Here is a 16,318-nt window from a genome sequence, read left to right as displayed (position 1 = left end):
ATAAAACTCATAACTGAAGTAAAAAATAGAGATTTTCTCTGTATAGTGGTTTATGCCTTTAGGACTTACTTGATTATTTGATTTTTTTCCCTTATGTCTTCAGCATTAAATAAATTCTCAGTGAAAACTGCTTTTTCAGCTATTTGGTATATCTTTCTTCAGTGACATTGGGAGCTAAGGACATAAAAGTTACTCTAAATGTGAGCTATCCAGTTTTTCTAGTCAGATACCTGGAGAACTCTTCAGATGTAGTTGGTTACATTTTGGTAAACATTGGTGTAGAGGATGTTTGGGCTGGACTGAGGCAAAACCAGTAAATTTAGTCCGTGTGGGGTGATCACCCTTTGTAGACAATTCACCATTATTTAATGGTGTTGGGCATTTGACAGTGGAGAAATTTTAGCTAAAAATAACCTGAACATGAAAATTAAAAATCATTCTTGTTTTCACTGTACTTGCAAGAACAAAAATTCCAGCTGTGCTCACTTGTGGCTTTGGATCTCATACCCTTTTCTCCTTTCTTTTTGGTACAGCCGAATTTGCGGAAGTCCTTGTCCAGCAGTGTGGCCTGATGTTATAAAATTAGCTTACTTCAACACAATGAAACCAAAGAAGCAGTATCGTCGAAAACTGAGGGAAGAGTTTGCTTTGTAAGGATGAAGAATTAGTTTAGTCAACTGTAATACCATTAAGTTTTCCCAGAGACTTTATGAACTTCAGTATTTTCCGGAGAACGAGCATAGATCAAGTGTAAAGAAAACTGGCTTTAGGTTCTTGTCCTTCCCATGATACCCACAGAGCTTGTATTAAACCTTATTTAATAGGAGCATCAAGAAGAGGAAAGAAGGCCCTAAAATTTCAACCACCTGTCAGCTTTCACCTAAGGAAATACTTATTTGGTACACCTGCTTGTTGCCCTGTCCAGAAAACAGCTCAGAATACTTACTTGTTTTTTATTGGTAAAACTGGCTACAGCTAAATATGTAGTCTGGTTAACATTAGTCTTTTATGTCATAAACTCATTCAACACAGAGGAGTTACCTGAACCATGTGTTCTAAAGTACTACCATTGGACTAGTTTTGTGCATATATCACAAGTGAAAGGTATGGAAAACAGCTGTTAGCTTATTTTAAGGGGGTTGTTCCCCTCCTTCAGGTGCAGTGGGTTTCAAGAGAAATGCATCATCCTGTTCATACTAATGAGACTAATATCTTTGAAGCAATAGAATTATTGTCTGTGAATCAAGTGAAAGTCTGGTGGTAAATTTCAAAACGTAAAAATACAGTCTTAGCTTTAAAATGTGGGTGTGTTTTTTTGTAAGTACAAGGTTTCAAGCAATGAAACAGCACAAGGTGAAGAAAGCTTGGGTTATATAATAGCACAGGTAGTAAAAGGTCAAGTGTATTTCTGCAAACTCTTGCTATCAAGCTCAGGTTGTGGGTGTGTTTTGTTAGTATTTAAGTTACCTGAGGACTTACTGATCATCTTGGAAGGGATGTGTTTACTAAAATTTTTCACAGATGTGTGTGATACAAAATAAAGATGTGACGCTTTCCTCTGTTTTGCACTTTCGTAGCATCCCACCAGCTGCATTAGATTTATTCGATTATATGCTTGCCCTGGATCCCAGTAAGCGCTGCACAGCTGAACAAGCTCTTCAGTGTGAGTTTCTGCGAGATGTGGAACCATCTAAAATGCCTCCTCCAGAGTAAGTAATTTCCACTGGTGTAATGGTACTGACCTCTGGGCAGTGTGAACATGCACCTGTTTCAATAAGTTCGTTGTGGTTCAGTAAAGGAGATCGTGGCAGAAATGTTGACATGCAGTTGTTGAAAGGTCATTCTGTAGTAAAATGCTTGTGTAGCTAAGTGACTCAATAGATAACAGAGTTGCTTTGTCATTCCTAGAACTAGTTGAGTTACTACCTTTAAAGAAAATACTCTTCTATGAATGTTTCTAATTTAAAAAGCATGATTTCCCTGTTATTTCAGTTTATCAGTGTCTACTTTTTCCAGGGATTTTGAGATCCTTCATGAATCTGAATTGCTGTCTTTGATGATAGAATGACAGTGGGTATAGAGTTCTGCACAGGTACCTGAGAGTTAAAGTGAAATACAATAAATTGTTTCATGAACCAGATGAGAGCCTTGGTTTTACAGGCAGGAAAAGTGAAATTGTGCAGGGTTGTTCCTTCAGTTTCTCTAGAGGAAGTGTATTACAATGTTCTGTAGGATTTTTGGAGTGTCTTTGCCATCATTTAATCAGTACAAATCATAATGAAGCATGTCCTGAGGAAAACAATGAAAAGGAACTAGAGAATCTGCAGGTCTCATTCTTTCCTCAGTATAGCTGTCAGAACACAGAATCCATGATATTGTTTGAGTAAACTGAGCCTTCAAGGCAGCCTGTGCTGACTTCTTTTTATCTAAGGATTTTTTCATCTAAGGATTTTATTAAAATTCTTTGTAGACTTACCTGTTATATACGCAAAATTGTTGTACAGAATCACAGAATAGGTGAGGTGGGCGGAGACCACAGTGGGTCATCTGGTCCAGTTTCTGTGCTCAAGCAGGGTCATCCTAGAGCACATGGATTGTGTCCAGATGGTGTTTGTTGTTTTGCTCTCTGGGCAAACGTTACTAATGTTCTGAAACATGAGCCAAAGAGGTTTCATTGCCTGAATATGACTATATCACTGTGTAAAAATCAGAAATCAGCAATCTCAAGCTGTTTGCTGAAGTTTCAAAACCACTTGTACAGCATGTTGCTTATGGGCATTTTAAAGTAAGTGAATAAGAAGATCATCTTTTCTTCCCATGCGTCCATCTAGAATGGATCCATTCTAGAAGCTGATATATGGAAATTCAAAACAAACTAGTCTCTGGCGTCCTTTTAAAAATTAGGAGGAACCACACTCATTTCTGGCACACCACAGGAAGGTGTTGACTGTTCTCTTGAGAGACTGAAGTTCTGTTTTGGGAAGGAGCTGCTGTTCATCCAGAGAAAGTGACATGCAGATTGGAAGGACCATAGGATACTTCTCACAATGAGTTCTTACTTCCAGTTGTCTTTCAGAAATATTTGGCAGGCGGAGGGAGAGAATAAAGGAAGCAGTTGTCATAATTGCCTTTCCAGTGTCTCTTGGCATTTGTCAGCTAATTTTTCCATGTTTCTGGGTGACAGATCTGCTAAGACAGTTCATATGTAATAGGAAAACATAAGCCATTATTTTTACTGCCCATCTCAGTATTTCTGTGGGTCTTTGTGTTCCTCAGGAAATCAGAATTGAGATGCCTGCAGGGAGCTATAATGGAAGGCCAGAATTGGTGGCAGATAAGTTTCTTAGCAGAACTTTGCTTCTGCGTTCATATGTCTTATATAGGATATCCCCTTGTTGTTCTTGGTATCCCAGCTTTGGTAGTGTCAAGTGATATTTATTTGTGCAACTTATTTCTGCAACTTTTTCCTTTTTTCTCCCTACCTTCTTGGTTGCCTGAGCTATACACTATAAATACTAGATAGCCATGTCTGTTACTATGGACGAATATGTGACCTAATGACTCAGCAGTACTTTTATAAGCAGACAGAAGGACCCTGAAAAAATTGCTTTCATATTAATAACTTAGTTACTTGGTAGTATGCAAGTTGTATATTTCATAGCAACTGTGCAGCATTGATTTTGAAGTTTTGAATTACACAAATAATTAGGAAAATAATTCTCATTTTAAGATACTTTTTCCCCTTTTCTGCCAGAAGGACATATGCTTCTGAAAGAGGCACTCAGTAAATAGTTTTCAGCCAGAAAAAGCAGGTCTGAGAATTTGCTGGCTTTTGAATGTTTCCTGATGTATTTCTGGGTTTCAGAAGTTACGTTATGTATAATTAAAGTGTTTTTACCAGTATGATTAAAACAAGAATTAAATATAGGAATAAAACTGATTACCTTCATCATTCTTTGCAGCCTTCCTTTGTGGCAGGATTGCCATGAGCTGTGGAGTAAGAAACGCAGAAGACAGAAGCAGATGGGCATGACTGATGACTCTACAGCAGCTAAAGTCCCTAGGAAGGATCTGTCTCTAGGCATGGATGAGAGCAGAACCAACACCCCACAAGGCATGCAAACTTCTTCCCAACTCAAAACTCAGGGCAGCTCTAGTGTAGCACTTGGTCAGTAATATTTTCAGTTCTTATAATTACCTACTACTTGGATTGCACCTCTAGAAATTTTAGATGTTATTTACAGAGTATTGGCGTCTCCTGGATTCTTGAGGGAGGAGTTGTAAGTTTAATCTTTGTTACAAAATATTTGCCTTTGCTTTTGGAAATGTAAGTGTTCCTTTCCAATTTTATCTAACTTTTCAGCCTGGTCAGAGCAACTAACTTGCTTGCTCTGTATTTTGAGGGGATTTTAGCTCTTGCTCATCTATGATTCTTTGATAATTCCACAAGCCAGTGGCTGTTCAAAGTTTCTCACAGTCTCCATAGATTGGATGAGCTTTATTTGAATTGATAAACTGATCAGAAGGCAGGGTTTAGAACAATTATCATTTAAATTGGAACAGATTCCATCTGCATGTTATGTTAGTCTTGAGCTTTCCAGGTTGTTGGGGCTAAATCAAGTTGTAAAAAAAAAAAAAAATAGCAACAAAAAAACCACCAAACCCACCCCCCGAGAAGTTGGTATAACATGAAGTGTCTGCCTCTGTGAATTGCACTGCCAGTAATTCTGAAACTTTAACAAAGTATCTTGCTTGAGACAAGTTTTACAAATATAACAAAGTAGTGGTTCCATATGGAGAGCATTTGAGATACTCAGCAGTTAAGTGATAGTTCTTAAAAATATGTAGAAATGCAAAGAGTAACAACACCAAATGGATACCTGTAAGTTAAATGTTAGACCATTTTTGATTGTGCAAAGTAAGCCTAAATCCTGTGGCAGTGATAGAGGAGTTCAGCTAAAATACAGAGTTTATGCATTCTTAGCAGCTGACAATTCTGTATACTAACCATCTTGAATCAACCCTTAATTTAACAGTAGAGCAGAGCTCCAAATATTCTGTGCAAAGATACATTGAAAGTAGTTATTTTGATCATATTTTATTGCAGTTTATTGCCTCTTGCTCCATTCATCTGGTTTCTCACTGTAAACCAGCTGCAAGATTCTGCTAATCCGTATGCTTAGGCTAAACTTCTGGTAGCACTTTCAAGAACGACTTTCTGTAACTTTTTCTCCCATCAATGAAACTATATTAGAAGTTTAAAGAGTCCAAAGGACAGTTAATTTCTTTGTGCTTTTATGACATAACAGCTTGATGAGAGACTACTATTAGTCATTAATACTGACTATGCAAAAAAACCCAAAGCAAATAGACGAGGAATCATTCTAACCTATATTGCTGTTTACCCATATGTACACAGAAAAATATGTCTAGGTAGAAAAGAAGACAATTTAATTTTCAGTGGTGCATAGAGGCATTTCGTTATTAAACAAAACACTTCTGAAAGTGTAATGCACCTTAGATAATATTATTAATAAGACAAATTATGTAACTCCATGACCAAGTACATACTTTAGCCAAAACTCTTGCATTTGTTTCTAAGCACCCCAAAAGGAGAGGTTAAAAAGACATTGTATCAATTGCTGATGTTCTGATTGATGAGTGGGACCCCTGGATATTGCATTTTGCAGTTTAACAGGAGCTCTTCAGACTCAATAATTTTGTTATGACAGATTTCCCAGAATAGAGTTTCCTGTCGGAATGAACTTAAAGCTAACCAAAGAGTATGGAATAGGTAGATTAGTTTCCCTGTTTAACATTTTTCTGATGAATTTCCACTGAGGGTCTGAGAGAAGTTTTTAATGTTGAGTATACTATCCTCAGATGTAACAAAATCTTCAATTAATCACAACATCTGAGTGAGAGTCAGCATAAGGCATAAGAAAATGTGATTTATTTTTTTGTATTGCCAAATAGAAGATGGATTATATTAATATAGATACAAAACAATTTTGAGGTCCCTGGATTCTTCTTAAGTCAGTTCCAAGTGCTTGTATCCTGGTGCACATCCACAAGTAGAGTTGTGGGTTGTGGGCTTTGCAGCATTTTCCAGCTGTGCTGTTCTTAAAACTTGCAAGGCATATACTTAATACTTTTGTGTGTCATGTATGGCTTCTAATCTGCCATGAATTAATATATTGCTAAGATAGCACAATGGCAAGGATAGAAAGGGACTGAATGTGCTGACCTGGGTTAAGAAAAATTCAGAGCTCAGCCAGCCTGCTCACACACTCATTTTCTAATTTTTGGCTGCTTTCTTCTCTAAATCATTTGCTCATAGGGCATGTTGCAATCCATGCTGTTTCACCACAATGGGTGTTTGAAGCTGAAAAATTATTTTCAAACTTTGATATTCAAACTTCTTTATTCATATTCCCCTGCATCATCGTAATCTGCTCTTACTTGTGGCAAACTCCATTTAATTGAATTAACTGTGTATTACCACGTTTCTTGCTACTGAGTGGTTGGCTTCTCCCTCAAAGTTAGCACTGCCTTTTGCACTTATACTGTAAGCTCCTAGGCCACGTAGAGCCAGGTGGGCAGGTGTTAAAACCCAAATGCTGAATTAGAATGGGCTGGAATATGACTGGAAATGGATTTTGCAGGTGGCTACTTTTTATCAAAAGGTTGTGATATATCAAAGATAGGAAATTTTATGAGGATTGGAAGTCTAATAGCTGCCTGAAGCAGGTGGCCTTAAGCCCCAGCTTAGTTATGTTGTGGAATATTGAGCTCTAGCTTGGTGTTTTTCCATCTGTGTAAATGTGTGCCTGCACCTCATGGAAGTCACGTTGGTTATGGTGGATCTTACTGTTCCATTTCCTATAGATACTCCCCAAAGACAGTTAACATGTAGAAGTATTCCATTTCTGTGTTGTCCAAACCCATGCTTTGCCAGTCGTGTCAGCTATGCTAGATTAGTCTTCTTTTGAGTTTCTCAAATATGCCAGTTCTAAATAATACTTAAAAACACCTTTTTTGTCTTTAGCAAAAACAAGCACTGGACAGCAGTTAAACCAGAATGAAGTGGCAATCCTGCTAAACCTGCTACAGTCTAAAACAAGTGTTAGTTTGGCACAGTTTGCCCAAGTATTGAATATTAAGGTAAACCCGGAGACTCAACAGCAACTAAATAAAATAAATCTTCCTGCTGGAATTTTGTCAGCAGGTGAAAAACAGTCAGAACAGCAGCAGCAGCCGCCGCCACCTCCGCCACCACCTCCAGAGCAGGAGCCTCTAAAACAGCCGATGGTCACACAGCCCCCCGTGCCACCTGCTCAGCTGGGTCAGCCCAAACTGGACACTGATGCTGCCCAGGCAGCTGTGCAGAGTGCATTTGCTGTTCTGTTGTCTCAGTTAATAAAGGCTCAGCAAACAAAACAAAAAGATTTTGTGTTGGAGGAGAAGGAAAATGGATCAGGAAATGAAATGTCATTACAACTCAGACAGCCTCCAGAGCCCGCCACTCCTGTGTCTGTCAGCCGGGACGACGTGGAATCTCCGGCACCTGGCTACCCACATCTGATGAAGTCATTATATGTGTCTGCAGGTACTGAAGGCCTTTATTGCTAACCAGCAAATACCTGGAGCACTGGAGATGTAATAGTGTGGGAGTAGAGAGTTAACATGTTTGCCATATGAATCTGTGTGAATATAGGAGATTAAATTGATTTGGTCAAATTTTACGTCAGGATCAGAGAATTTGTCTTTTAGTCTAACAGGTGCCATGCAGACAGAGCAAGCAATAGCTAAACTGAGAGGTGCACAAGTATTAGAGATGAAACTTTGATCATTGTTGTAGGGGTTGGGGTTTTCTTAGTGGTGAGTGTGGTGGTGAAGACAGTCTTTTCTAGCAGATGCATAGATGTAATTTGCCAGTTTTGGCTGTGTGTTTAGGTAAAACTTATTTTCATGAGACAGTATTTTAATTTGGATTCTAATGCTGACTAGAGCAGTTCTTTAGTGTCAAATTCAGTGGTTACCTTTAACTGTCACACACACATGGCTAAAGGTTTCCATTGAGGTATCGTAGTGGCTTCTGTAGTCCTCTCACAGTTTAGAGCTCTGTTCGTATTTTTGGCTGGCAAATTCAGGTTATTTTACATTGTTTTGTGGTGTTTAAAGCTGCTGAAAGAAATACTCTGAAGTGCTTTGGGGGCTGTTCCTGGAGGGTTTTGGGGGGTTTTTTGAGAGGTGTGCTTTTTTGTTTGTGTTTATTTTATACCTTGAGTTTTGCTGCTCTTTGATAGGGTGGCCCTTTGTCCTGTGAGACTTCTATCCTTATCTGTGAATCTTGATCCTCCTTTGAATTTTTAGTGTTTGTGTTGCTTGCGTTTTGTCCTGGTTGTTGGCTTTTGCTGTGGGGTTTTTTTTAAGGAACTTGTGCTGTTTTTCTTTAACTGACTGCTTGGTAATCTCTAAGGAGCAACCTGCATCATGCTCCTGAGCCAAATGAGCTGTTGGCAAATTTTGTCCAAGATAGTCAATATAATTATTGACAAATTTAGCTAATAAATTCATTAAAATTGAAGTTAACAGACCTCTATGTTTTTCGAGGAAGGAGTCCTTTTCTTTCTGGTCCTATTATTTGTATACTTTTATTCCAGAGCTTTCTTTTTCATCTTCTTAGGTCAAGAGGATTTGGTTAGGCAGTCTGAGCTGAGGCTCCTGAACCAAACACCCGAGCAGGAGCGCCCTCGGATCTTGCCTCCGGACCAGCGTCCTCCCGAGCCACCGGAGCCTCCGCCGCTCACCGATGAAGACCTTGATTATCGGACAGAGAATCAGCAGTTGCCTATAAGTAACTCTTCAGGAACAGATCCTCATGCGGGAGTGAAAGCAGCTCTTCTGCAGCTGCTGGCTCAGCATCAAGCTCAGGCCACAACGGAGGAGCCAGTACCAGCGAGTGTGGATTATCAGGCTAGAGACTCCTATGTAACAGGCCCAGACTACAAGGATAACTTTGGATCGTCGTCCTTCTCATCTGCCTGTTACAGCACTAGCGATGGAATAGGAAGTGGACCATCAGGGGTAATAGAAAGGAGGAGTTTCCTTGGAAACTCAGATATTCAGTCTTTGGATAACTACAGTACTGCTTCATCTCACTCTGGTGCTGCCCCTCCTCCATCAGCCTTTCCAGAATCCTTTCCCAGCTCAGTAACTGGTTACAGAGACATTTACCTCAATGCTGGCCCCATGCTGTTCAGTGGAGATAAAGACCATAGGTTTGAATACAGCCACGGCCCAATCCCGGTTTTGGGGAGCAGCAGTGATGCTTCCACAGGGCCAGAGAGTGCACACTCTTTGTCCACAAAGATGCACAACTATAGCTATGGAAGTAATTTACAGGAAAATCCCGCTGGCATCAGCCATATGCATGGACAGACTTGGACTTCTCCTGCCCAAGGACCTGGCTATTCCCAAGCATTCAGGGGACACATTAGCACATCTACAGTGAGAGGGCGAGGCAGAGGATTACCATATTGAGTATCTGTTTTTCCTCAGGCACATCATTTTTATCTGGAAAAACTTCTTTTTCTCCCCTAGCTGCAATTTAAAGCAGCAATTCAACAGACTTGAATAATGTTAATTCAACAGCTTTATTTTTATGTGGAAAAGGGTCTTGCATACAGTAGAAAAAATTAAAAAATGCTTACAACTCATGCTGTCTAAAAACTAGATGACTTGATTGTACATGTTCACAAACTCTAGTTCTGACTTTTATTTTGTATTTTGGCAGTTTTAAGTGGATGCTAAATTTAGGGACATCAGCTTTTTATGGCACTCTTTCAGATCTTCTGAACTATGCACATTTGTGCTTTTTTTGTAAGTTTGGACCAACTTTTATGTAAAAAGAATGAAATTTTACAACAATCAAAGCAGGGCACTGATTTATTTGGTATTTTTCTTTTTACAGAACTACTTATAGTCAAAGGTCACTGTCAGTCTTTGCACTGCTTTCAGTGTTATTGTGGAAGGTGTACTTCGTGCTCATTTCAGATAATAAAACACAACCTTTCTCTTGATGCAAAATTTTATAAATATTTGGTCAACTTTTTTTTTTTTTTTTCCAAGAAAAAGGAAAAGGGTGTTCTGGTAAAATGTTCTCTCCATCTCCCACGCTTGTTTATATAAAAACTGTTTTACTTGAATGGTAAGTGCCTTAACATGTAAGCTTAAGGTCTGCAAAAATTTGGAAGTACTTCATAGGTTGCTATGAACATAATGCCTAAACCTAGGTAATTAAAAAGAGAATTCAGATAATAAGAAGAAACTCAAGCAGGTCATAATCTTGTGGTGTTTACTTTACATGGGCCAGTTACTTAGAGACCTGATTTTACCTAGATAAAACTGTAATTTCCAAATTGAACTTCATGAGAAACGTTGAAAGTGAGGAGAAGAATGAAGAGTGTAGTTTTTCCTCAGCTCCCTGTTGGAGTTGTATTAAGTGTTTTAGTTCCTCTGCCAAATGAACTATACTTTATATGTCCTTACCACGTGATGAAATAGTTTTTTTTCTCTTAAATGTCAACAGCAGTAATTTCTTTACTTTGTGTGAAAAGCTGACACTGTTTGTCTTTTTACCCCAAGTACTGCATTGTAGGAAGTAACCAAAGGAAAAATGACCAGTATTTAAAGCAATGGCAAAATGTCTGACACTAGTTGTAATTTGCTGTAAACTTGTGATTGTGCCAATTAATTGATTTTATATCTGCTATCCACAGAACATTTTAATATTGGAATTGAGTGTCTCGGAACAACTAGGATTATTATAGTTAAAACTCTTACCAAGAGCCACTCCTCATACTAATTGCAACTTCCAGCATGTTTTTTTTGTTGTTTCCTCTGACAACAAGTAGTCTCTCCTGCAGAGAGGAGGTATGGTTATGTTTTGCCTGTACGTAAAAGGATGTCTTGAAGCCCATATTGGAAACTATTTTCCAACTGATTATCCAGTTGACAAATCGGTACTTTATGTAACTGAGTGTTTAAAAACTACTTTTTAAAAAGTAAAATTTCTACTTACACTATTACAAATGTCTTGTCAATGACTTTTTGGATTTTCAGGATCGAAGCCAAAGCTCTTGGTGTTTAGTTTCAGTTGAAAATCCTGACTCATTTATGGCTAATTCCCACACTGTAGAGCATGGAGAAACTCCCTTCACTAAGTCTGTATAGTGTTTGAGGATCTGGCAGATGAGGAATGGAGAGAGTCCTGCTGCTTACACTGTCCCTTATTCTGGCAGTTGCCTCCACTAGACACAGTAGAAAATCCTGCCATCTGAAATAAAAGTGGCCAGGACCAATTTTAAAGTGGCCAGGTCAGAAACAAATACTTACAACCTGAATAGCCTGTGCTTAAGAAAGGCAAAAGCTTCATGGGATTGACAGTGCACTGGACCATATTTTTTCCTTGAGTAAGGACATCCCCATAGCATTTTTCTGCTAGTAAAATTTTAAAGACAAAAACCATCAGTGTCATTTAGATACGGACAGTGTTGGCTAAGGCTCTTTGTTTACTAATCTTAAAAAAACCCAGACTCACAAATATATACACAGATTGCTTTTTTTTTTGTTTTTTTTGGTTTTTTTTTTTGTTTTGTTTTGTTGTTTTTTTTTTTTTTTCCTAGAATCAAGCTTTCAAAGCTTATATGCACTTAGTTTCGCTAAAGATGTGCAGTCAGAGGTTACCCACCTGCACTTGAAGTGTAACTGCAGGCAGTAGTAGGCTGAAAACACAGGTAAGTTCAAATGGAAAGTAGATCTCAGAGAACTAAATTAGTTTACTTCCAATACAAAAATACAAGGAAGAAGTTGTGTCTCCTACCTTCCCTTTTGGACATAAATTTTCAAGTCATTTAGTTAGCTTCATTCAGTGTAGAGAAGTAGGTCCCCTCTGCATCTGTAAATGAGTGTGCAGTTTGCTTTTGGACTGGCAGTAATTTCAGACATTGTTCTACCAGAATGGATTTCAGTCTTTGGCCACAAAAAAGCCCTAACAGCCCCAGCACAAATAATCCTGACTCTGAGGAGAGAGGAGGTGCAAAAAGTGACTTCCAGATGAATCAGAAACAAAACTGGCGTGCTGTAAGCAGATGAATACTGTACAATCACATTTCCCCAGCTTAAGGATTTTTAGCTTGTGACTTTGAACACTGTATTTGCCTGGGACAACAGTGTTGGGATAATTTGGAGAGAAAGTTAATGCATTTCTATTCGTGATAACTCTAAAAAGATTGCCTTCTCTGCAATTCAGGGAATCTTCTTGGCTCTTCTGCTGACACCTTTTCTCCTGGGCTGGTGCAGGTGTGGCAGGAGGATTGGTGCCTGCAGCCGCTCTCCCCTGGCTCTGCAATTGTGTCTGGGCAGGTTAGCAGCTAGGGAACTGCCCAGATCGTAAGGACAGCAGGCCCACATTCGTTTGTACTGGACATGTGTGTTACCTGCCAACATTTCTTTTGAACTAAATCACATGGTGAGGTGCTTACGGCAGCATTTACCCTTGTGCGTGAACTCCACTCAGAGTCTGTACTAGTTTGGCATTTTTACATCATGTGGCTCTTGCATTTTTGATGCAGTAGCAGACATTCTGAAAACAGCATTATTTTTCTGTGGAGCCATGGCTTTCATTACTTTCTCCCTCATTCCTTTGGGTTTATGTTTTCTGTGCTGCAATTCCAAAATAAGCTATAGAGACCTGGATACCCCATCGAAAAGTAAGTGTTGTGTGTTTGCATTTCTAATAAAATGTAATGAAATACTGTAATAATGAACTATCAAATAGCAAGTGCTTCATTATTTATATTAAGTCATCTTTAGCCATACCAAGAGGAAGAAAGTGAGCATGACTGAACTGCTAATGACCATGACTTAAAACACTTAAGACTATTATTATGCCTGAATTCAGCCAAAGGAAAAGGAAACTGCTTTTATCTCTAGTTGTCATTATCCTAAACAGAATGAGCAGTGCTAGGGAAGAGATAGAAAAATACATGTCTCCTTAAATGCTACTTTAATTTCTTGGGAAAATAACTTTAAAATGGCAAACTTTATATTTTCTTATGTTTCCATTAAATGTGGTCTCTTAAATTTTCTCCATCCCACAGTAGTGTCAGGTGCTTTCTAGAAGCAGAGGCACTGAGTGCCACGTTTTAAGTTCTTACGGTTTTGAGTGCTCTTCTTCTTTTGCTTTCAGTTTTGGTGGAGGCAGTTTCAGTTTTGGTGAAGTTTATAGTTGGATGAGTTAAGTAGATAATTGTGTGGTAAAAACTGAAGTAATGAAATAACACAGGATACCTCTTGTCTGCAGGCAAATTAGATCTTGGACCATGAATTCTGTTTCCAAGAGAGAAAAATGTCAGACGTACTACTTGCATTCTTCTTTTCATTAATAAAACATGCAAGTGTTTTACATACAACATTTCTCCAGTCTGTTCTGTTATAGTGTTTTTTAGATGAGGAAATTTTGGCTATTACCCTTCTTGAGAGTTTTGGGATGTTCTGTATTTGCAGAGTGTGTCATGAAAATAAGGAATCACCAGAAAATTTATTTGAATTCTATATTTTAAAATAAAATTACCTTGGGTTGACTTAAAATCAAATTAACTTGCTTATCAGGGTGAAGAAACTTTATTGCAGGAGTTATTTCGAGACAACTTAATTTAAAATAAATTGTTATGCTTGCTTACTCTTTGTTATTTTAAGCCATTTGTATATAAAATGTATTGTGCGGCCTGTAAATAAAATACATGAAAATTGAAGTCTTTCCTTGTTTTCCCTCTCTGGTTGTCAAAAGGCATTTCAAAAGAACAGTGGGTTAATTTGAGGATGTTTTCCGTGTATTGAAGTTCTGCAGTTTACTGCTGCAGTGCTGTTTGGAAGGAGCCCTGCAGGGCCTGGTGCTGTGAGCTCTGCTGGCAGCGTGGGTGCTGTGGGAGCAGAGGTGCAGCAGAGCAGCCCTTCAAGCACTGATGGTGCCCCAGGGCAGGCGGAGTGCTGGGATGTGGCACGGGCGCTGTGCCAGCGCTGGGAAGCTGCTGCTTCAGCACCTGTCAGCTGCTCACGCTGGTGGGCGATGGACAGTGTCCAAGCAGACTGCAGAGGTGCAGTTATTGTCCTCCACCGCTCTCTTTAAAAAGGATGCTGTGCCTGTTAGAAGCAATGGGACACCAAACCTAAAGAGCCAGGTGTTTTCAGTGGTGAGTGAGACACTGGGGACTGAGTCTGGCTTAGGCAACTATGCTTTGAATGCCTGAGGCTTTTCTTGTTTTTTTCCTACTGTATTAGTTATCTAATGAAACCTTTTGAATCTTTCAATAAATGTTATACCTCCATCCAAGAATATGGCACTTGCTGTTATCTTCAATTCTCTTAAACCTGAGGTTGTGCAGAGTGCTGCTTCATCACTTGTCATTGGTGAAGTCAATAGATGGGCAGTGAAAATGCAGTTGGAAGTTACAGGGGCCAGCAGCAGTTACAGAGGTGTCATTTGACATTAGGCTGACAAGATGTGTAGCTGCAGCCCAAACACCTCACTTTGGAAACCGTATTTTGGTGACAGCTACAGTTAAAGCCTGACCTTCAGTTCTGGGACAAGCTCAGGCTGTATTTCACAGGGTGCTGACTTGCACGCAGCAGATCTGGCAGTTGTGTGTAACCAGTTCTAGTTGTCTGCTAGGTTTTTCTCGTGAAAGCTGTTATTGCCACTCATAACAAAGTTGTAACAAAGTTGGCTCTGGTTTATGTTGGAGCATGAGTGTGAAATGGTTTGAGAATGGTGCGGCATCTCTGTCATTGAGCTCTTACTGCCATAGGGGTAGCCAGCTGTGCAATAAGGGATCAGTAATAATTCCAGTGGGATCTGCATGTCAGTTGATATCCTCAGCTGCAAGTAAAATAGCACCAAGTGGAAGAGGAGATACAGGCTGTTCTGCAGTTCCTTGTATATCAACACAGAGTAAGGAATGGGTCTATGAAATTGGTGGTAAGAGAGGAAACCAGTCCTCTTGTCAAAGCCATGAATTATTGTCTGCTAGCTTTAAAGAACAATGCAGTTTTGCAGAAATTTCTTTTAAATTACCTGAACCAGGATTAAGTTGCTTCCATTTTTAAGGAATGCCTATAAAACCTGACAGGCCATCTGGATGAACAGGATTAGAGCTACCAAACTCCCCCACCATGTGGAAGAAAATGAAAGTTGGAGCACTTTGCAGTCACAGTGAACGTGGGCAGAGAACTTTGTTTGACAAATAGGGTGACTGTTGCTTTTCCCAGTCACTTTGATGGAGCTTGAGGGTTTTGCTTTTAAAGTTGTTTACTTGTTATGGCTGCTTATTTTGGGCTTTTTTTATTGCCTATGGAGAAAAGGCATAGTCAGAAGGACTTTGAGCCTTATGGTAATGTTTTCTTTTTCTTAATTAGAGCAGCCCTCACCAATAGGCAATACTTGGATCACTTCACACAGCACAGCTTCAATTCTTCTTCAGCAGTTCCTCTGGGGGCACTTTGGGCATACTATTGATATGGCAAATTCTCATAGCATGGTGAATATACCTTTAATAGGACTTCTTGCAAAGAGGCTTTGTGAAGATTTTTTTTTCAATATTAGGAAATGCAGTGTAGAGGAGACCTAGCTGGTTAGAAAGGACAATACTCAAGGGTAAGTGTTACAGAAACCAGCCTTGTACTCACAAGCAGATCTAACAGCTGTGTGCTGCCCTGAAGGTAGCTTGGGGGAATAAGTGGCCAGTATTTGACTTGTGCAGGTGTCTCTGCTGCACTCCCTCCTGCGTGCTAGGCTGTGGTGTTAGCACTAGAGGACAGAGCTGGAAGCAAGTGTTTAATGCACAGCAATGTCTAACACAGGTGCCTTTTGTCTTTCCTCCTGTAAATTCTTTTCAGCCCATTTTTTACAAATGTGTGGAGCATGTCAGCAGGTTCCACCATGGGGAGCAGCACACTCTCGACAGCGTTTTGGGATCTTGGTTTGGCCCAGGTGGCCGTGGTCAGGACGTTCTGACGTGTGCTTGCCCTGCCTTTGGGAGCCTCTCCAAGCATCAATGCCCTAAGAGCTGCCAGTGTCACTGTCTCTCCCTGCTCTGTCTCCAGGCCACCCTGAGAAAGGAACGGGCTCACAGAGAACTGAACAGAAGCCTGGCTTTAGGAGGTGATTTTCCCTGAACAAGGAGTAAGGAAGAGCTCATTGTTTATTTATTTTCATTCTCCTTCATCCTTACCAACTGCAAAAGGATCTACGCGA

At 39.6% G+C, this 16,318-nt stretch overlaps 1 protein-coding gene across 4 annotated transcripts in view; it reads left to right on the top strand.

Annotated features, from left to right (window-relative positions):
- The window catches only part of CDK13 (cyclin dependent kinase 13), a 44,685-nt gene extending 33,071 nt beyond the window's left edge, over positions 1 to 11,614 (top strand). The window contains exons 10-14 of one of the 4 annotated variants that reach the window (XM_058806294.1): positions 534 to 650; positions 1,578 to 1,709; positions 3,963 to 4,114; positions 7,049 to 7,609; positions 8,690 to 11,614. In XM_058806294.1, the coding sequence (XP_058662277.1) occupies positions 534 to 650; positions 1,578 to 1,709; positions 3,963 to 4,114; positions 7,049 to 7,609; positions 8,690 to 9,546 (1,819 nt within the window). In that variant the 3' untranslated portion in view covers positions 9,547 to 11,614. Of the gene's footprint in view, positions 1 to 533; positions 651 to 1,577; positions 1,710 to 3,962; positions 4,169 to 7,048; positions 7,610 to 8,689 lie in introns of all 4 variants that reach the window. The other 3 variants (XM_058806314.1, XM_058806285.1, XM_058806305.1) reach the window with 3 other exon arrangements.
- Positions 11,615 to 16,318: the final 4,704 nt, after the last annotated feature.

Source organism: Ammospiza caudacuta, chromosome 1 (genome assembly GCF_027887145.1).
Source record: "Ammospiza caudacuta isolate bAmmCau1 chromosome 1, bAmmCau1.pri, whole genome shotgun sequence".
Lineage (NCBI taxonomy): Eukaryota > Metazoa > Chordata > Aves > Passeriformes > Passerellidae > Ammospiza > Ammospiza caudacuta.
The sequence above is the reverse complement of the archived record's forward strand: the minus strand, read 5'-3'. Positions and strand labels throughout refer to the sequence as shown.